Genomic DNA, 21,480 nt, shown 5'->3' with positions numbered 1-21,480 from the left:
GTAACCCGCAGCCTCGGTTCCCGAAAGCGGCGCTGTGGCCCCGCCCCCGGAGCCTCGGCAGGAGGAAGAACCTGTCTCTCGCGACGCCCCAGTGACGAAGCCCGTCCTCGGGTGCGGGAGGCGGGGAAGGATTGGGAAGCGGGGGCAGGCAGAGGATTTCGCTCGCCCGTGCGAGATCCAGGACGTGCTCGCGGCGCTCGCTCAGAGCAGAGGTTAGAGGCGGCAGAGCCGGGATGCTCCGCAGGCTAGCCTGGATCGGGTGTGGGAGGAGTGCAGGACGCTGCAAAGGCTGCACTGTGCGCGGGCCGGGGTGTCCCCTGGGGCTGGCATCCCTCAGGTCGGCAGCGACCTATGCCTGGGATGTGTGTGCGCGTATGTGGGGGCTCGCCGTCCCCAGTGGTTCCTCGGGCGCTCCCGCCCCACGCCGGGCTAGAGGCGTGACCCTTGCGCCTGCGGGACCCCATAGCTAGCGCAGACCTTCCTGGGGAGAGGTACAAGATTTTGGTCACTTGTTAATTATTTAATTTCTTCTGGACCGGGAGCGTTTGTAGGTTGAGCTTTTCTACCTCTAGCTGCACTAGTGTCTCAGTTTCCTCCGATTCAGAAAAATCTTTTTATGGCGCTTTCAATTGGAGTTGCTGATTAGTGAGAGCTGCTAAGTTCTTGTGGTTTTCTCAGCCAAGAGACGGTTCACGGAGGATATGAATTATGAACACGTACACGACAACTAACTAATTGGAGCATCTAAAAAATGACCGTTGCATATTTGCCCTGGCTTAATGGGGGAAACAGCAAATGTTCTTTTTTTTTTTTAACATCCTTATTGGAGTATAATTGCTTTACAATGGTGTGTTAGCTTCTGCTTTATAACAAAGTGCATCAGCTATACATATACATATATCCCCATATCTCCTCCCTCTTGCAGCAAATGTTCTTTCAAATCGTATCGGCAGCCACCAGCCAGCAGCATTTAGGGCATATTTCATATCATTAAAAAGATGGATCTGGAGGGAGAGAGGAGGAATAGTTGACAAATTTTTAAAAACTTGGTTTGTTTGGGGATCATTTTCTTGGACTGGGTGACTTACGCAAAATATTTGTTTCTTTCTTCCTCACTCTCGCATCCTGGATGTGGACTGTCAGTTTCGGATCCAAGGATGGCGATGGCAAAGCTTTCTCGAGTTCCTTATCAAATTAAAGCTGTCACAGAATAAATCCCGCTGCCTGCTGCGAGGCCCCCGGGCACAGCAAACTTCAGTGAGCGAACTGGTAATCAGTGTTTGGATATGCAGATCCATGATTTAAAAGGCGGGTGACCCTCCCAAAAACCTCTCACGGGGGCCGAAGCCCGCAGGTGCAGTGAGGCTTGCGCGCGCGAGTGCGGGCGCCCCAGAAGACGCCTCTCCCGTGGAGAGGGAGCCGGAGAGCCCGGCGGGGTCTGGCGACCGCGTACCTGGCGGCTCGTCTCCGGCGGCGGATGATGGTTGCGGCCGGCGCGCTGGTCTGTGTCTGTGCGTCGCCGCGGAAATCAGCGCCCGGCACTGCACGCTGAGCCCTTGCAGGTCCTCCGCATCCCGAGCCTTGGCGAGGACAGACCCGGAGCCCAGGGGCCGCGGACCCGCGCGCGGAGCGACCGGGGGGCGAGTGGGGTCAGCTTATCATGGCGGATCGGACAGCTCCCAGCTGCCAGCTCCGGCTGGAGTGGGTGTACGGGTACCGGGGTCACCAGTGCCGCAACAACCTGTACTACACCGCCGGCAAGGAAGTAGTCTACTTTGTGGCTGGCGTCGGGGTGGTTTACAGCACCCGCGAGCACAGCCAAAAATTCTTCTTGGGACACAACGACGACATTATCAGGTAAGGAGGTGGCCTGGGGCGGTGGGGAGGGGTTGGGTGTGAAGGTTGGAAGGGTGAGGAGAAGGATGACCAATTGGGCTTTCCTGGGGTCAGATCCGGAAGCCCCATGGAATAAAGGAGTCTCTCTGGAACCTCATGGAATTACAGAAGGGCTACGGATTCTAAGGCTAGGGCAGAAACAGGGTAGGGGGTGCAGGTGGGGAGGGAGAGATTTCTCTTTATTCCTCCGGAAGGCTTTTAAATCTCTAAGGAGTTAAGTGTCCTGATGCTTTTTTGGTGTTCATTCCTGCTACAAGTGGAAGGATACTGGGTAAACTATCAAACACTTCCCCTTCCCTCCCTAACTAGGAAAATGTAGGTCCAATAACCTGAACTGTGGGTATCATCTTTGGGGGGCTCTTTAGAAGGTTCCTCAGCAAGCAAGAGGATTGAAAAAAAAAACAACAACCCTAAAAGAAATTTTGCTAAAGGTAATTGGGATCTTCATTCCAGATGCTTTGAAACTAAGAAATTTCTGCAGTGGGTGGGGAGTTTGTTCTCTAATATTTCCCTTGGTACTGACTTAGTGCCAAAAAGCATATTTATGGATGCTTCCACACCATCACTGAGGTTATAAAAGGCTGGCAGTTGCTGGACCACAAAACCCTACCAGCCAGCCCACAGAATGGCCAACATCTAGTAGCGGATGGCGGGACTGATTAGAAGAACAAAACTGGATGAATAGACATTTTAGGGGTCCTCCTTATTAAATCGTAGAAGGGTATATTTTGATTTTTGGCCCTGTCCTCTGATCTTTGGACCAGACGCATTTTCCTCCAGCCCTTGTCAGCTTCTTGTGTGACCAAACAAGGTGTGGTCCAGATGCTGTTCACAGGGAATCCTTTTCAGCCTTCAGCAGTTAGGGAAGATTTCCATGATATGGGAGCCTCAGCCCACAGGGAAAATGACTTGCTGAGGATGGACTACAACTGACAGAGACCATATTTGTACCTTCCAGACTCGTGTGTTCATTGATGTAGAACACACTAACATCACGTTTCAGAATATTGCCACTTGTGCTTTGTTTCCTTTCATAATGAAATAAATGGTTAAGTGGTGTAATGATAATGGTCTTAATGTCTCTGTGGGAAGAATGATTTTTAAAAAGTAGCTTTTTCCCCTCTTGTAGTGTTGTGATTATTCTGTATTCTGGAGCCTTCTTTCCCCCCAAGCCCTAAAGTTGAAAAAATTGTTACAGAAAGTAAAAACTTAATATTTGAAAATGCAGTGAGATATATTTTTTAAAAAATCTTGAATTTTAGAAGATGAAGATTTTAAGTACTAGGAGCTCTACCGTTCTCAAGATTGGGTGGAACTGACATGTAAAACTTTCTTCATGTCACATATGACAGAATAGCTTTCTTCTCTCCTTGCTATGGTAATGGTTGTGATTGGGGCATCCTTACCTAGTCCCATCCTGGTGATTTTGCTTCTGTAATTGCTGAACTGATTATTAAAGTCACAGGTGCAAATGATTAACAGTGACTCGTGAAAAGGTTAGATGTTTAAAAATTAAAACCCATTACGTTTTTGCTCTTTCTTAATGCAGTGCTTTCCATTAACACCATCAAAATAAGTTGTAGTCCTTTGGGGGAAGGGAGAGAGTGGCAATTAAACAAAATTCCTTGCAGTTAAATAATAGTAATATGACAGTTCACTGAACTACTTTGAGGATTTGAACTCCTAATCTTAATTTATTTTCTCTAATAGGAAAAAAAATTAAATGCACTGTTGAAACTGAAGGTGGGAAAAGGGTGGAGTTGCAGTGAACCACTGTTATGACAGGCTATGGGACTAGTGGGGATGTGATGATATCTGGCTTAGTTGAAGAAACACTCAGATTTGAAGATAAGGTGAATGAAGTTATTTGTGTAACTGCGTGTGCAAGGAGCTTCAATTTTGAAAAGAAAAAAAGGTGATTTAGCTTCTGGTCTTTTTATTAAGATAGTTATATCTTTATGCTTTACAGTGACATAGTAGCAAGGCTGCCTGCAGAGAAAGGACTTTATTGCTAAATTTCGATGATATTTGGTTGGGTCTGAGTATAGGTGAGCAGAGTTCTTTAATATCCATGTATGTGTTTGCACATACGAATAAAATTAAGTCCAACAGATTAAAAAACACAGACCACAGATCATTATATAATTAAGAGCTGTAAAATTAGAGAATGTAGAATGTTTATGTTGTTATTTTGCTTTACCTTCTATATGTAAATATCTTTTTCCGGTGAAGGTAGTACACAGGCAATATTTGTTTTTAGCCTTAGTATATGGGACTCTTAAGTGCCATTTCCTTCATAATTTTATTCCCAGAAGCATACTAGATGTTTGAAATTAGTATTGTAAAATGTTAGGAATATTAATGTATTAACTGTATATATGGAAAGGAAATTTGTACTCTTTTATCTTTATGAATTTCAACTCATTTCTGTATAGCCAGTTATACTACTGATTTTCTATTTAAAATATTGACGTTTCTCATTGAATGAGGAGGACTAAAGCTAAAATACTAGTGCAGAAATGTTTGGGGTTTTTTGGAATCATGACATAAATATTAAAATTTCTAACTCTTGATTCCATCAAACAAGATAATGTAAGTAATTGTCCACATAGCTTTTGCATTAGTTTGAAAGATATATTCATAATGCATACATTTCCCACTGTTTTATTTATTGTGCTACTTTCCCGAGAATATTAACTAGAAAGCAGTCCAACAAATATTGATACCACACTCCATTTTAGAAACCCGTGTCATCTCTGAGATCATGATGAACTTTAATAATAATACTGTAGGATTTGGCAGAGCTCATTAGAGTTCAGCGTATGTTTCCTCCTGATTTGACAGACTATGTGTTTAAGTCAGATTTTTTAAGATGTTAATATGTGAAGCATAATGTGATTTATTGGATGTGGAGGCTTAGTTTTATTCTCTTGAATGACTATACTTCAATACAGTTAACAGATTAGCAGATGATGCCATATTTTAGCTCTGATAACATTGTGGTGGGACAAATAAATATTAAAGCAACACTCAAATCAGTGCATGAAGGTAAGGACAGTATACAGGCAGGAATAATTACTAACTTGGTTTCTGCTGCAGGTAGCAGACCATGACACAGTACTGGAGCAAATGAAAGAAAAGGTCATGAACACGTTTGCTCTCTGTCACCTCCCGTCCATTTTCACAGTGACTCCAGTTGAGACATTTCTCTCCTTACTCTGGATCCCTATTTTGCGTCTGACTAGTCCCCTGTCTCCCTTTTCGTTCCTCTTATTTTTCAGCTCTCTGTTGCAAGGGCGGTTTTTCGGCAGTACCATTTTAGGGGAAAGGGCACTGACTTTGATTTCACACCCACTTGGGTTTGAACCCACTCTGCTGTTTGTTTACTAGAGGCATCCGAGTGAGTGGCTTGACCTCTCAGGGCCTTGTTTGTTTGTGAAAGGGTGGATAACAACACCTAAGTTGCAGAATTGTAACTATTAGAAGTAATGTATGCAAATAGTTTAGCATGGGGCCTGGCCCTTAATTGTTGCTCAATAAATGCTCTTAGTAATGATAGTAGTAGTACAGTATTTAGTCAAAAACACACACATACACCAAAGACAAAAAAAATGTTTCCTCACTGTCCATAGTCTGAAGTCCAAAATTCTGAGTTTTCCATTCTCCCTGGTCTTAACCCACCTTTCTACCTTCATTTTCCTTTTCTTTAAAAAGAAACATAAATTGTTTGCTTCCCACTTGCCATCTAATAAGATTACTATGTTCTTTCCTGTCTCACACTGGGATGATTTGTCTCCCCCTTCATCCTTCTTCTCCTGATCCCTTTCCCCCAGTGGCATAGTGGTGGGAGCATGGGCTTGGTCAGACAGACCTGATTTTGAACCTAGATGTGCCACCAGTTGGGTGACTTGGGGAAGCTACTAAACCTCTGTGAGTCTCAACTATCATCAGTAAAATAGCTTCTCATACATGCAATGGAGGTTTAGAAGTACCTAACTTGTAGCTTGTGGAGATAACATACAAGGTTCCCCATAGTGTTTGGCAGATAGGAAGTGCCCGCTGCAGGGAGCCTATTTGTATCTACGTCTTGCATGGCCCCATCCATTTCAATCTCACCTCTCCCATGAGACCTTTTACCATCCTTAGATGAAGAGGCGCCTTAGATGAAGGAATGCCTTGCACTCCTAAAGTTTTACATCTTTCGTGACCGATGCTGCTCACTTGATATCTATATATATCTATATATATCTATATATATGTATATAGATATCTATATATATAAAATTTAGTTGTTTCACTCTGAATATTTTCATTTGTAAATATATGTAAGACCCTTGAGGCTGAGAATGAATTTAATAATCAGAGCCAACATTTCCTGAGTGCAGACTCAGTGCTAAATGTGCGTACAGATTTATCTGTTGCATCTTCTCGACAACCCCGTGACGTTGGTACTGTGGTTAGCCTCAGTTTCCTGGTGAGGAAACTGAAGCACAGAGAGGTTAAAGATGTTGCCCACGGTCACTATTTAGCAGGTTGTAGAATGGGAATTGGAACCCAAGTCAGTCTGATTCCAAAACCCAGAGCTATCACTTCACTGCTTTACACACTTTTTTATTTTTCTCGGTTACTGTGGTCCCTACCATCGTGCCTTGTTTCTAACCAGAACTCAGTAAGTTTGTGATTCCTTGTAACTGTTTTTCAACCTCGTGCTTTATTTAAGGATATTTGAAGCAGATCACTAGAACTCTGCTTAGAAATGGAACCGTGTTCAAGTTCACCTTAGGAACATCACCAGCTTTGAAGCAATGACCTGAAACAACGAACTGCTGGAGATGTTGTTAAAAAATTTGTTAAGTCTCAATTGTGACATGGCTAAAATTACCTGGTTCTGCAGGTGCACTCAATTGCACTTGTTGAATTTGAAGAGAGGGTTGTAATAGCCATGGTTGGGCCTGGAGTGTTGGGTAAACAGGTTCACATGAAGGCCTGGAGATGTGATTTCATATTCTTCAGTCCCTTGACCAGTTTGAACAAAGGATGCATGGGGGTAACTATAAAGAATCAAACCTGTATTGAGTGCTTGCTCTGTACCAGGTACTACACACACACACACACACACACACACACACACACACACAGAAATCCCTTCACCCACAACTCTGAGAGATAGCCTTTATTTTACAGGTACAGCTCAGAGAGGGAAAGAGATTTAAGCGAAGTCACTCAGTGGTACCATCCGCGCTATTTGTTGGATCTTACTTGCTCTGTTCATTGGCATGAGCATGTAGTGAAAGGTTTTGATGGAAGCTTACAGTCTATTCATAAATGATTTTACTATTGTTATTATTGTTAATAAGCTATAGTCTGGTGATTTTTTATTAAGATTTATTTATTCTCTAAATTGGGTAGATTTTACTCTTTTTCATTTGTTTATTCATCAAAAACTCATTTCACATCTAGAATGTACCAGATGCAGGGGTGCAGCTTTGAACATGACCAAGTTCTTGCCCCCATTCTGGTGGAGGAAGCCAACAATGAATGAACAAGAAAGCAAGGTGAATATATCAATAGATTGTGATAAGTACTAACGAGGGAATGGCCTTGGAGGGGAACTGGGTTGAGTGGGGGTATGGGAGCTACCTTAGATAAGGTTTCCAGAGCAGCTGTCTAGGGAGATGGCATTTAAGCTGAGACCTGAAGGATGAGAAGGGGTAGGTAAGCGAAGATGTGATGGAGAAAGAGCGGTTATGTGCAACGTCACCAGGGTGAGAAAGAACTTGGTGTGCCCAGAATTCTGGTATAGATATCCAGAGAAAGACCAAGGTCATAGTACTTCTCATCCAGGTCATTAATGCCTCATGGGTTTTGGTACCATATGTCCTAGATATCCCAGGACAGTAACAAATATTCCATTCAGTTATTGTTATGGGTATACTTGCTATTGTCATGTCATGATTCTCTTTTTAGTTCAGAATATATGACCATGATGTTATTTTTAAAATGTGGTTACTATATAATGGATCACTGCTTGAAAAACATTACACTGGAGTATGCTCTCTTATAAAGAATTATATTGGCTCTACCACCAACAGTCAATCAGAATGTAGATTATACTGTGGTAAGTGAAAAACTGTTTCATGGCAGCATCTTTTTTTTTTTTTTTTTTTTTTTGCTGTACGCGGGCCTCTCACTGTTGTGGCCTCTCCCGTTGCGGAGCACAGGCGCCGGACGCGCAGGCTCCGGACGCACAGGCTCAGCGGCCATGGCTCACGGGCCCAGCCACTTCGTGGCATGTGGGATCTTCCCGGACCGGGGCACGAACCCGTGTCCCCTGCATCGGCAGGCAGACTCTCAACCACTGCGCCACCAGGGAAGCCCCATGGCAGCATCTTTAAGCAGGGCTGTTCTAGGGCCTCTCCTACCCACAAGGATGTGGATCTCAATAACTTTGCAATGTAGATGATGTATTTGCCAACAAAAAAGAAAAAGCAAGCTGTTGGGAAGGTTACCTTGCTGACTCTGCTTCTGGAACTGACTCTTTCCCCAGTAAGCTGGAGCGGCATGGAAAGCTATCCTTTAGCCAGCAGACTTACACATCTTCATCAGTCAGCCTCCTCTTGTAGGTTTAACTCGATTTGTCATATGTGGATAGGACTTAAATGTAATTAAAATGTTTGACAGCAAACAGTTCTTCTCAAATATCATTGTGCATAGGAGTCACCCAAGCACTCACTAATAAAATCCAGATTCTGATTCAGCAAGTCTGGTGGTGAGGGCTGACATCCTGCATTTCTAACCAGCTCCCAGGTGATGCTAATGCTTCTGGTCTGCTATGCAGCAAGATGTTCAGATCCTCATTTGTATGTTTCAGATCTCAGTAGACCAGTGTTGTTTTTTTCCAACCCCAAAGATGTTGCCATCTTGTGAAATAGACTTTTAATAATATATGTATATATGACTCATATTTATTAAATTCTTAAATTAACAGAATCAATTTTTTATTAAGTTGGCACCTAGCCCAGTGTTCTTTTTTTTTAACATCTTTATTGGAGTATAATTGCTTTACAGTGGAGTGCTAATTTCTGCTGTATAAAAAAGTGAATCAGCTATACATATGCATATATCCCCATATCCCCTCCTCTTGTGTCTCCCTCCTTCACTCCCTATCCCACCTCTCTAGGTGCACACAAAGCACAGAGCTGATCTCCCTGTGCTATGCGGCTGCTTCCCACTAGCTATCTATTTTACATTTGGTAGTATATATATGTCCATGCCATTCTCTCACTTCGTCCCAGCTTACCTTTCCCCCTCCCCGTGTCCTCAAGTCCATTCTCTATGTCTGTATCTTTATTCCTGTCCTGGCCCTAGGTTCTTCAGAACCTTTTTTTTTAGATTCCATATATATGTGTTAGCATACGGTATTTGTTTTTCTCTTTCTGACTTACTTCACTCTTGACAGACTCTAGGTCCAGCCACCTCATTACGAATAACTTAATTTCATTTCTTTTTATGGCTGAGTAATATTCCATTGTATACATGTGCCACATCCTCATGATCCATTCATCTATCAGTGGACACTTAAGTTGCTTCCATGTCCTGGCTATTGTAAATAGAGCTTCAATGAACATTGTGGTACATGACTCTTTTTGAAGTATGGTTTTCTCAGGGTACATGCCCAGTAGTGGGATTGCTAGGTTGTATGGTAGTTCTATTTTTAGTTTTTTAAGGAACCTGCATACTGTTCTCCATAGTGGCTGTATCAATTTACATTCCCACCAACAGTGCAAGAGGGTTCTCTTTTCTCCACACCCTCTCCAGCATTTATTGTTTGTACATTTTTTGATGATGGCCATTCTGACTGGTGTGAGGTGATACCTCATTGTAGTTTTGATTTACATTTCTCTAACGATTAATGATGTTGAGCATCCTTTCATGTGTTTGTTGGCAATCTGTATATTTTCTTTGGAGAAATGTCGATTTAGGTCTTCTGCCCATTTTTGGATTGGGTTGTTTGTTTTTTTGATACTGAGCTGCATGAGCTGCTTATATATTTTGGAGATTAATCCTTTGTCAGTTGCTTCATTCGCAGATATTTTCTCCAATTGTGAGGGTTGTCTTTTCACCTTCTTTATGGTTTCCTTTGCTGTGCAAAAGCTTTTAAGTTTCATTAGGTCCCATTAGTTATTTTTGTTTTTATTTCCCTTTGTGAGGTGGTTCAAAAAGGATCTTGCTGTGATTTATGTCAAAGAGTGTTCTGACTATGTTTTCCTCTAAGAGTTTTATACTGTCTGGCCTTACATTTAGGTCTTTAATCCATTTTCAGTTTATTTTTGTATATGGTGTTTCATTCTTTCACATGTAGCTGTCCAGTTTTCCCAGCACCACTTATTGAAGAGGCTGTCTTTTCTCCATTGTATAGTCTTGCATCCTTTATCAAAGATAAGGTGACCATATGTGCATGGGTTTATCTCTGGGCTTTCGATCCTGTTCCATTGATCTATATTTCTGTTTTTGTGCCAGTACCATACTGTCCTGATTACTGTATCTTTGTAGTATAGTCTTAAGTCAGGGAGCCTGATTCCTCCAGCTTCGTTTTTCTTTCTCAAGATTCTTTTGACTATTTGGGGTCTTTTGTGTTTCCATACAAACTGTGAAATTTTTTGTTCGAGTTCTGTGAAAAATGCCACTGGTAGTTTGATAGGGATTGCATTGAATCTGTAGATTGCTTTGGGTAGTATAGTCATTTTCACAATGTTGATTCTTCCAATCCAAGAACATGGTATATCTGTCCATCTGTTTGTATCATCTTTAATTTCTTTCATCAGTGTCTTATAGTTTTCTGCATACAGGTCTTTTGTCTCCATAGGTAGGTTTATTCCTAGGTATTTTATTCTTTTTGTTGCAGTGGTAAATGGGAGTGTTTCAATTTGTCTTTCAGATTTTTCATCTTAGTGTATAGGAATGCAAGAGATTTCTCTGCATTAATTTTCTATCCTGCCACTTGACCAAGTTCATTGATTAGCTCTAGTAGTTTTCTGGTAGCATCTTTTGGATTCCCTATGTATAGTATCATGTCATCTGCAAATAGTGACAGTTTTACTTCTTCTTTTCTGATTTGGGTTCCTTTTCTTTCTTTTTCTTCTCTGACTGCATTGGCTAAATCTTCCAAAACTATGTTTTATAATAGTGGTGAGAGTGGGCAACCTTGTCTTTTTCCTGATCTTAGTGGAAATGGTTTGTTTTTCACCATTGAGAACGATGTTGGCTGTGGGTTTGTCACATATGGCAAACCATGTATGGTTTACCTTATTATGTTGAGGTAAGTTCCTTCTATGCCTACTTTCTGGAGAGTTTTTATCATAAATGGATGTTGAATATTGTTGAAAGCTTTTTCTGCATCTATTGAGATTATCATATGGTTTTTATCCTTCAATTTGATAATATGGTTTATCACATTGATAGATTTGTGTATATTGAAGAATCCTTGCATTCCTGGGGTAAACCCCACTTGATCATGGTGTATGATCCTTGTAATGTGCTGTTGGATTCTGTTTGCTAGTATTTTGTTGAGGATTTTTGCATCTATGTTCATTAGTGATATTGGCCTGTAATTTTCTTTTTTGGTGACATCTTTGTCTGGCTTTGGTATCAGGGTGATGGTGGCCTCATAGAATGAGTTTAGGAGTATTCCTCCCTCTGCTATATTTTAGAAGAGTCTGAGAAGGATAGGTGTTAGCTCTTCTCTAAATGATAGAATTCGCCTGTGAAGCCATTTGATCCTGGGCTTTTGTTTGTTGGAAGATTTTTAATCACAGTTTCAATTTCAGTGCTTGTGATTGGTCTGTTCATATTTTCTATTTCTTCCTAGTTCATTCTCAGAAGGTTGTGGTTTTCTAAGAATTTGTCCATTTCTTCCAGGTTGTCCATTTCATTGCCATGTAGTTGCTTGTAATAATCTCACATGTTCCTTTGTATTTCTGCAGTGTCAGTTGTTACTATTTTTTCATTTCTAATTCTATTGATTTGAGTCTTCTCCCTTTTATTCTTGATGAGTCTGGCTAATGGTTTATCAATTTTGTTTATCTTCTCAAAGCGCCAGCTTTTAGTTTTATTGATCTTTGCTATTGTTTCCTTCATTTCTTTTTCACTTATTTCTGATCTGATCTTTATGATTTCTTTCTTTCTGCTAACTTTGGGGCTTTTTTGTTCTTCTTTCTCTAATTGCTTTAGGTGTAAGGTTAGGTTGTTTATTTGACATGTTTCTTGTTTCTTGAGGTAGGATTGTATTACTATAAACTTCCCTGTTAGAACTGCTTTTGCTGCATCCCATAGGTTTTGGGTCGTCGTGTTCTCATTGTCATTTTTTCTAGGTATTTTTTGATTTCCTCTTTGATCTCTTCAGTGATCTCTTGGTTATTTAGTAGTGCCTTGTTTAGCCTCCATGTGCTTGTATTTTTTACAGATTTTTTCCTGTAATTGATATCTAGTCTCATAGCTTTGTGGTCGGAAAAGATACTTGATATGATTTCAATTTTCTTAAATTTACCAAGGCTTGATTTGTGACCCAAGGTATGATCTATCCTGGAGCATGTTCCATGAGCACTTGAGAAGAAAGTGTATTCTGTTGTTTTTGGATGGAATGTCCTATAAATTTCAATTAAATCCATTTTGTTTAATGTGTCATTTAAAGCTTGTGTTTCCGTATTTATTTTCATGTTGGATGATATGTCCATTGATGAAAATGTGGTGTTCAAGTCCCCTACTATGATTGTGCTACTGTCGATTTCCTTTTTTTATGGCTGTTAGCATTTGCCTTATATATTGAGGTGCTCCTATGTTGGGTGCATAAATATTTACAATTGTTATATATTCTTCTTGCGTTGATCCCTTGATCATTATGTAGTGTTCTTCTTTGTCTCTTGTAATAGTCTTTATTTTAAAGTCTATTTTGTCTGATATGAGAACTGCTACTCCAGCTTTCTTTTGATTTCCATTTGCATGGAATATCTTTTTCCATCTCCTCAGTTTCAGTGTGAATGTGTCCCTAGGTCTGAAGTGGGTCTCTTGTAGACAGCATATATATGGGTCCTGTTTTTGTATCCATTCAGCAAGCCTGTGTCTTTTGGTTGGAGCATTTAGTCCATTTACATTTAAGGTAGTTATCGATGTATATGTTCCTTTTACCATTTACTTAACTGTTTTGGGTTTGTTATTGTAGGTCTTATCCTTCTCTTGTTTTTCCTGCCTAGAGAAATTCCTTTACCATTTGTTACAAAGCTGGTTTCTTGGTGCTGAATTATCTTAGCTTTTGCTTGTCTCTAAAGGTTTTTAATTTCTCCATCGAATCTGAATGATATCCTTGCTGCGTAGAATAATCTTTTTTTTAAATTTTATTTATTTATTTATTTTTATTTTTGTCTGTGTTGGGTCTTCGTTGCTGCATGCGGGCTTTCTCTAGTTGCAGCAAGCGGGGGCTACTCTTCGTTGCGGTGCATGGGCTTCTCTTTGCAGTGGCTTCTCTCATTGTGGAGCGTGGGCTCTAGGTGCATGGGCTTCAGTAGTTGCGGCACGCTGGCTCAGTAGTTGTGGCTCACAGGCTCTAGAGCACAGGCTCAGTTGTTGTGGCACACAAGCTTAGTTGCTCCATGGCATGTGGGATCTTCCCGGACCAGGGATCGAACCCATGTCCCCTGAATTGGCAGGCGGATTCTCAACCACTGTGCCACTGGGGAAGCCCTGCGTAGAGTAATCTTGTTTGTAGGTTTTTCCCTTTCATCACTTTAAATATGTCCTGCCACCCCCTTATGGCTTGCAGAGTTTCTGCTGAAAGATGAGCTGTTAACCTTATGGGGATTCCCTAGTATGTTATCTGTTGCTTTTCCCTTGCTGCTTTTAATATTTTTTGTTTGTATTTAATTTTTGATAGTTTGATTAATATGTGTCTTGGCATGTTTCTCCTTGGATTTATCCTGTATGGGACTGTCTGTGCTTCCTGGACTTGATTGACTATTTCCTTTCCTATATTAGGGAAGTTTTCAACTATAATCTCTTCAAATATTTTCTCAGACCCTTTTTTTTTCTCTTCTACTTCTGGGACCCCTATAATTCAAATGTTGGTGCAGTTAATGTTCTCCCAAAGGTCTCTGAGACTGTCCCAATTCTTTTCATTCTTTTTTCTTTATTCTGCTCTGAGGTAGTTATTTCCACTGTTTTATCTTCCAGGTCACTTATCCGTTCTTCTGCCTTAGTTATTCTGCTATTGATTACTTCTAGAGAATTTTAAATTTCATTTATTATGTTGCTCATCATTGTTTGTTTGCTCTTTAGTTCTTCTAGGTCCTTGTTAAATGTTTCTTGTATTTTCTCCATTCTATTTACAAGATTTTGGATCATGTTTACTGTTATTGCTCTGAATTCTTTTTCAGGTAGATTGCCTATTTCCTCTTCATTTGTTTGGTCTGGCGGGTTTTTACCTTGTTCCTTCATCTGCTGTGTATTTCTCTGTCTTCTCATTTTGGTTAATTTACTGTGTTTGGGGTCTCCTTTTCACAGGCTCCAAGTTCATAGTTCCTATTGTTTTTGGTGTCTGCCCCCAGTGGGTAAGGTTGATTCAGTGGGTTGTGTAGGCTTCCTGGTGGAGGGGACTGGTTCCTGTGTTCTGGTTGATGAGGCTGGATCTTGTCTTACTGGTGGGCAGGACCGAGTCTGGTGGTGTGTTTTGGGGTGTCTGTGACCTTATTATGATTTTAGGCAGCCTCTCTGCTCATGGGTGGGGTTGTGTTCCTGTCTTGTTAGTTGTTTGGCATAGGGTGTCCAGCACTATAGCTTGCTGGTCCTTGAGTGGAGCTGGGTCTTAGCGTTGAGATGGAGATCTCTGGGAGAGCTTTCGCTGTTTGATATGTTGGGCCAGGAGGTCTCTGGTGGACCAGTGTCCTGAACTCAGCTCTCCTACCTCAGAGGCTCAGTCCTGACACCCGGCTGGAGCACCAAGACCCTGTCAGCCACACTGCACAGAAGAAAAGGAGAAAAGAAAGAAAGAGAAAGAGAGAGAGAGAGAGAGAGAGAGAGAAAGAAAAATAAAGTTATTAAAATAAAAAAATTATTAAAAATTTAAAAAGTAATAAAGAAAGAAAAGAAGAGAGCAACCAAATCAAAAAACAAATCCACCAATGATAACAAGTGCTAAAAACTATACAAAAACAACGACAACAAAAATCGGACAGACAGGAACCTAGGACAAATTATAAAAGGAAAGCCCTACAGACAAAGTCACACAAAGAAGCATACACATACACACTCAAAAAAGATAAAATGAAAAAAAATATATATATATAAAAAGGAAGAGAGCAACCAAATCAGTAAACAAATCTACCAATGATAATAAGCTCTAAATTCTAAACTAAGATAAACATAAAACCAGAAACAAATTAGATGCAGGAAGGAAACTCCATGTCTACGGTTGCTCCCAAAGTCCACTGCCTCAATTTTGGGATGATTTGTTGTCTATTCAGGTATTCCACAGATGCAGGGTACATCAAGTTGATTGTGGAGATTTAATCCTCTGCTTCTGAGGCTGCTGGGAGAGATTTCCCTTTCTCTTCTTTGTTCGCACAGCTCCTGGGGTTCAGCTTTGGATTTGGCCCCGCCTCTGCGTGTAGGTCACCTGAGGGCATCTGTTCCTGCCCAGACAGGACAGGGTTAAAGGAGCAGCTGATTAGGGGGCTCTGGCTCACTCAGGCCGGGGGAGGGAGGGGTACGGAATGTGGGGCGAGCCTGCGGTGGCAGAGGCCAGCATGACATTGCAACAGCCTGAGGCACACTGTGTGATCTCCCGGGGAAGTTGTCCCTGGATCCCGGGACCCTCGCAGTGGCAGGCTGCACAGGCTCCCGGGAGGGGAGGTGTGGATAGTGACCTGTGCTTGCACACAGGTTTCTTGGTGGCTGCAGCAGCAGCCTTAGTGTTTCCTGCCCGTCTCTGGGGTCTGCACTGATAGCCACAGCTCGCGCCTGTCTCTGGAGCTCCTTCAGATGGTGCTCTGAATCCCCTTTCCTCGCGCACCCCAAACAGTGGTGTCTTGCCTCCTAGGCAGGTCCAGACTTTTTCCCGGACTCCCTCCCAGCTAGCTGTGGCTCACTAATCCCCTTCAGGCTGTGTTCACGCAGCCAGCCCTAGTCTTCTCCCTGGGATCTGACCTCCGAAGCCGGAGCCTCAGCTCCTAGCCCCCGCCCGCCCTGGCGGGTGAGCAGACAAGCCTCTCGGGCTGGTGAGTGCTGGTCAGCACCGATCCTCTGTGCGGGAATCTCTCTGCTTTGCCCTCTGCACCCCTGTTGCTGTGCTCTCCTCCATGACTCGAAGCTTCCCTCTAGCCACCCCCATCTCTGCCAGTGAAGGGGCTTCCTAGTGTGTGGAAACCTTTCCTCCTTCACAGCTCCCTCCCCGAGGTGCAGGTCCTGTCCCTATGCTTTTGTCTCTGTTTTTCTTTTTTTCTTTTGCCCTACCCAGGTGCGTGGGGACTTCCTTGCCTTTTGGGAAGTCTGAGGTCTTCTGCCAGCGTTCAGTAGGTGTTCTGTAGGAGTTGTTCCACATGTAGATGTATGTTTGATGTATTTGTGGGGAGGAAGGTGATCTCCATGTCTTACTCCTCTGCCATCTTGAAGCTCCCCCTAGCCCAGTGTTCTTTCTTCTCCAGAAAGAACCAAGCAGGAGCTGGTTGGAACAAGTTAAGGAGATGGCTAGGGTGCCCCTGTGAGCAGCGGATGAGTATGCCACAGCCTTTGTGTAGACATATGGTTTCTAGTCTCTTGAGTATATACCTAGGAGTGGCATTGCTGTGTCTTATGGTAACTCTATGTGTAACTTTTTGAAGTACTGCCAAATTGTTTTCCAAACAATTTCATCAGCAATGTATGAGAGTTCCAATTCCACTACATCCTTACCTACACTTGTTATTGTCTTTTTGATTATAGCCATCCTGTGCGTGAGAAGTGGTATCTCATTGTGGTTTTAATTTTCATTCCCTAACAACTAATAATACTGATCACCTTTTCATAATTTTTTGGCCATTTGTATATTCTTTGGAGAAAAGGTCTATTCATATCCTTTGCCCATTTTTAATTGGCTTGTCTTCTTATTGTTGTAAGAGTTCTTTATATATTCTGAATTTAAGTCCCTCATCTGATATATTATTTGCAAGTATTTTCTCCCATTCAGTAAGTTATCTTTTCACTTTCTTTTTTCTTTTTTTTTTTTTTTTTGCGGTACGCGGGCCTCTCACTGTTGTGGCCTCTCCTGTTGCGGAGCACAGGCTCCGGACTCGCAGGCTCAGCGGCCATGGCTCACAGGTCCAGCCGCTCCGCGGCATGTGGGATCTTCCCGGACTGGGGCACGAACCCGTGTCCCCTGCATTGGCAGGTGGACTCTCAACCACTGCGCCACCAGGGAAGCCCTCTTTTCACTTTCTTGATGGTGTCCTTTGAAGCACAAAAGTTAAAATTTTTGATGATGTCAAATTTATTTATCTTTTTCTTTTGTCACTTACACTTTTGGTGTTATATCTAAGAAACCATCACCTAATCCAAGGTCATGAAGATTTATTTCCGTGTTTTCTTCTGAAAGTTTTATAGTTTTAGCTTTGACATTTAGGTAGATAATACATTTTGAGTGTGAGATAGGGGGTCCAACTTCATTTTTTTGCATGTGGATATCCAGTGGTCACAAAACCGTTTGTTGAAAAGACTTTTCTTTTCCCATTAAATTGTCTTGGATGTCTATAGCCTTTGAATTGCCCTACCAGGCAGCCCATTCCTTGCACACAGAAGATACTGAACGTTTGGGGACCTAGAAACAATCATTAAAAAGATTAACCTAGGGCTTCCCTGGTGGCGCAGTGGTTGAGAGTCCGCCTGCCGATGCAGGGGATGCAAGTTCGTGCCCTGGTCTGGGAAGATCCCACATGCCGCAGAGTGGCTAGGCCTGTGAGCCATGGCCGCTGAGCCTGTGCGTCCGGAACAGTGAGAGGCCCACGTACTGCAAAAAAAAAAAAAAAAAAAAGATTAACCTAGAAGTAATAGAAATTTGAGGCTTTGGTTACCATTCTATGTTTGTAAAGATGCCATTATATCCTATGAAAGATATATAGATTTTTTTAAACATCTTTATTGGAGTATAATTGTTTTACAGTGGTGTGTTAGTTTCTGCTTTATAACTAAGTGAATCAGCTATACATATACATATATCCCCATATCTCTTCCCTCTTGCATCTCCCTCTCTCCCAGCCTCCCTACCCCACCACTCTAGGTTGTCACAAAGCACTGAGCTGATCTCCTTGTGCTATGTGGCTGCTTCCTACTAGCTATCTATTTTACATTTGGTATATGTCCATGCCACTCTCTCACTTTGTCCCAGCTTACCCTTTCCCCTCCCCAAAGTCCATTCTCTAGTAGGTCTGCGTCTTTATTCCTGTCCTGCCCCTAGGTTCTTCATGACCATTTTTTTTTTAGATTTTTATACATTTAAAAAATATAACCGTTTATACTTTGAGGAGCTGGTGCAGTGTTTAGCAGCTGTTGGTTTAAGGACCAGCAACAGTCTATGCATTGGCTTTGTTTACTTCCAGAGATTCTTGGTTTTTGAAAATGAACTTGTAGTCTTCATTCTTGCTGCTGGAGACAGACATACTGAGACAGCTGAGGGGGTGGAGGTGGTCTGGAAAGCAAAGAGAGTGGTCAGAGAGGGTACCCCTTGACCTCTTTATCAGTTTCCTCCTTTCTTCCCTCAATGGGAGGCAGACACCTGGATGGCCTCAACCTAGAAGTTGAAGGATTCTAGGATTGCCCACTAATTCTCCACCATTCCTTTTCCTATCCGCATGAAGGAGGGGAGTGGCAGGCCAGCTCTACCTCCCTGAGAGGAAAGAAGCTTGCTTTGGACTGGTGGTACATCAATAGGCTGGTCAGAGAATTATTCTAAGGTTATTGAGAATTATTTTAAGACATGAGGATTTTTGTTTAGTTTAACTCCTGTTTAATAATGTCATTAATTTTTTTTTCTGTGTTCATTATGAATTGATTTCATGGGTAAGAATAAAACAAGTTCTACCAATGACAGGATACCTTCTAAGTAAGAGACTATTAGTTGCAAGAAACTGAAATTTTCTCAAAGAAACACAAGGAGGGGATCATAAGATGACAAGAGAAGTTTTGGGAGCTCAATTACAGAGAGCATGGCTGGCCTCTCAAACACTGCACAATTATCAAGCGACTACTCTTTTCCTATTTCTTTCTCTTGCAAGTGTTCCCGTAATCACAGGAATTCACATCTCTGCTTCTCTCTGGATAAAATATGCTTTGATTTCCTTCTACTGCAGTCTGGCTTCTTAACTTAATGATCCATTTTGCACATAGCCACCGAAAAAAAAAAAAAGCCATCTGGACCCCCTCACTGTACATGACTACCCAGCTTGATCCTACAAAACCAATTGATTGGACACAGTGGGGGAAGGGGAGGGTGGGATGAATTGGGAGATTAGGTTTGACATAAGTACACTACCATGTGTAAAGTAGATAGTTAGTGGGACTCTGCGATATAGCACAGGGAGCTCAGCTCGGTGCTCTGTGATGACCTAGATGGGCGGGATGGGGGGGATGGGAGGGAGGTCCAAGAGGGAGGGGATATATGTATACATACAGTGATTCACTTCATTGTACAGCAGAAACTAACACGACATTGTAAATACATTATACTCCAAAAAACCCCACAAAAAACCCCCAGTTGATTAGGTCTTGTGAGTCTTAATTCCAGATTTCCAGGAAATAGAATCTAATTGGCCTAGCAGGGTCAGCAGGGTCAGGATGTCCACCAGTTCTATCATCTGTAGCCTGGAGAGTGGGACTACGTTTCAAAGGTCTGCCCCCTTAAGGAAGATTGTGTAATAAGGGAGATAAGGACTGAGGAAGAATGAATGGCAACTCTACTATAGGAGGTGGATTAGAAGAGAAGGTGGCAAATGGTTTTTTGATGGACAGAACAGAGCAGGACAATGATGAGAAATACAGAGTTGAGGGCAAGAAGAGGCCAGGAAAGAGATATTAAGAGGTTTTAAAAACAAAATACTGGGGACTTCCCTGGTGGTGCAGTGGTTAAGAATCCGTCTGCCAATGCAGGGAACATGGGTTCGATCCCTGGTCCGGGAAGATCCCACATGCTGCGGAGCAGCTAAGTCCGTGCATCACAACTACTGAGCCTGCGCTCTAGAGCCTGCAAGCTAGAACTACTGAGCCCGTGTGCCACAACTACTGAAGCCCGTGCACCTAGAGCCCATTCTCTGCAACAAGAGAAGCCACTGCAATGAGAAGCCCACGCACCACAACAAGAGTAGCCACCGCTCGCCGCAACTAGAGAAAGCCCGCACACGGCAACCAAGACCCAATGAAGCCAAAAATAAAATAAATAAATAAATTTATTAAAAAAAAAAAACACAACCCCCCCCCACAAAATACTGGTGATACAATTCATCATGGTATTTTCAGTTCTCATAAGAGACCATGCGAGGGAGTCCCTGGGAAATGCTGGCCAATGGCTGGTAACCACAGCCTTGGAGGGCTAGGTGGATATCAAGTGTTTGCCTACTGGGATGCCAGTGCTCCTACTAAGAGTGTTCCCTCTCCTGCTGGGGCCTGGTGGCACAGGAGGCTTCCTGGAGCTGGTGCAGGCTGCTCAGATGAGGGAGGTGAAACTTGGGGCAGCAGCTGTTTACCAGCTGGTGAAGAACTATTTCCATACTTTAGCTGACACAGATACTGGTGCATACCTGCTGAACACCAGCCTTGGCAATGAGTGAAAAGGTTGCATGAGTGAACCCTGGATGATTTAGTGAGCTTGGCCATCTAACAGACATTGAAGAAGAATCTTCCTCAAGCCAGACTTAAAATCTGCCTACGGTTCCCCATTACCAGCAGGATAAGGTTCAAGCTTATCCATGCTCCTTCAGCGTGGTCTCCTAGGGCTATTATGATCTGGTCCCTCTCTCTTCCTCCAGCTTGATGTCCCTCCCTGTCCTAACATCCTCCAGCCACATCAAACTCCTTGCAGTTCCCTGGACCCAGCATCCTATTTTTTGTATCCTCATCCTTGCACATGCCAATTTAAAAAATAATTTTTATTGGAGTATAGTTGATTTACAATGTTGTATTAGTTTCTGCAGTACAGCAAAGTGAATCAGTTAGACATATCCATATATCCACTCTTTTTTAGACCCTTTTCCATATAGGCCATTACAGAGTATTGAGTAGAGTTCCCTGTGTTATACAGTAGATCCTTATTAGCTATCTATTTTATATATAGTAGTGTATATATGCCAATCTCAATCTTCCAATTTATCACTCCTCCCCCTTTCTCCCCCTGATGACCATAAGTTTGTTTTCTACACCTTGCACATGCCATTTTGACTGCCTGAAATGACCCCTCACTTGTCCACTTACACAGTCTTTTTCTTTTTTTTTTCTTTTTTTTTTTTTTTTGCGATACGCAGGCCTCTCACTGTTGTGGCCTCTCCCGTTGTGGAGCACAGGCTCTGGATGCTCAGG

General features: G+C 42.4%; 1 protein-coding gene across 1 annotated transcript in view; it reads left to right on the top strand.

Moving 5' to 3' along the window:
* EML6 (EMAP like 6) overlaps positions 1-21,480 on the top strand; it is a 372,392-nt gene that overhangs the window by 34,643 nt on the left and 316,269 nt on the right. The window contains exon 2 of the mRNA XM_081254742.1: positions 1,144-1,857. Coding sequence (XP_081110868.1) covers positions 1,661-1,857 — 197 coding nt within the window. The 5' untranslated portion in view covers positions 1,144-1,660. The remainder of the gene's footprint in view (positions 1-1,143; positions 1,858-21,480) is intronic.

This window comes from Mesoplodon bidens (assembly GCF_964165515.1).
Source record: "Mesoplodon bidens genome assembly, chromosome: 14".
Lineage (NCBI taxonomy): Eukaryota > Metazoa > Chordata > Mammalia > Artiodactyla > Ziphiidae > Mesoplodon > Mesoplodon bidens.
This window is presented reverse-complemented; position numbering and strand designations above follow the sequence as displayed.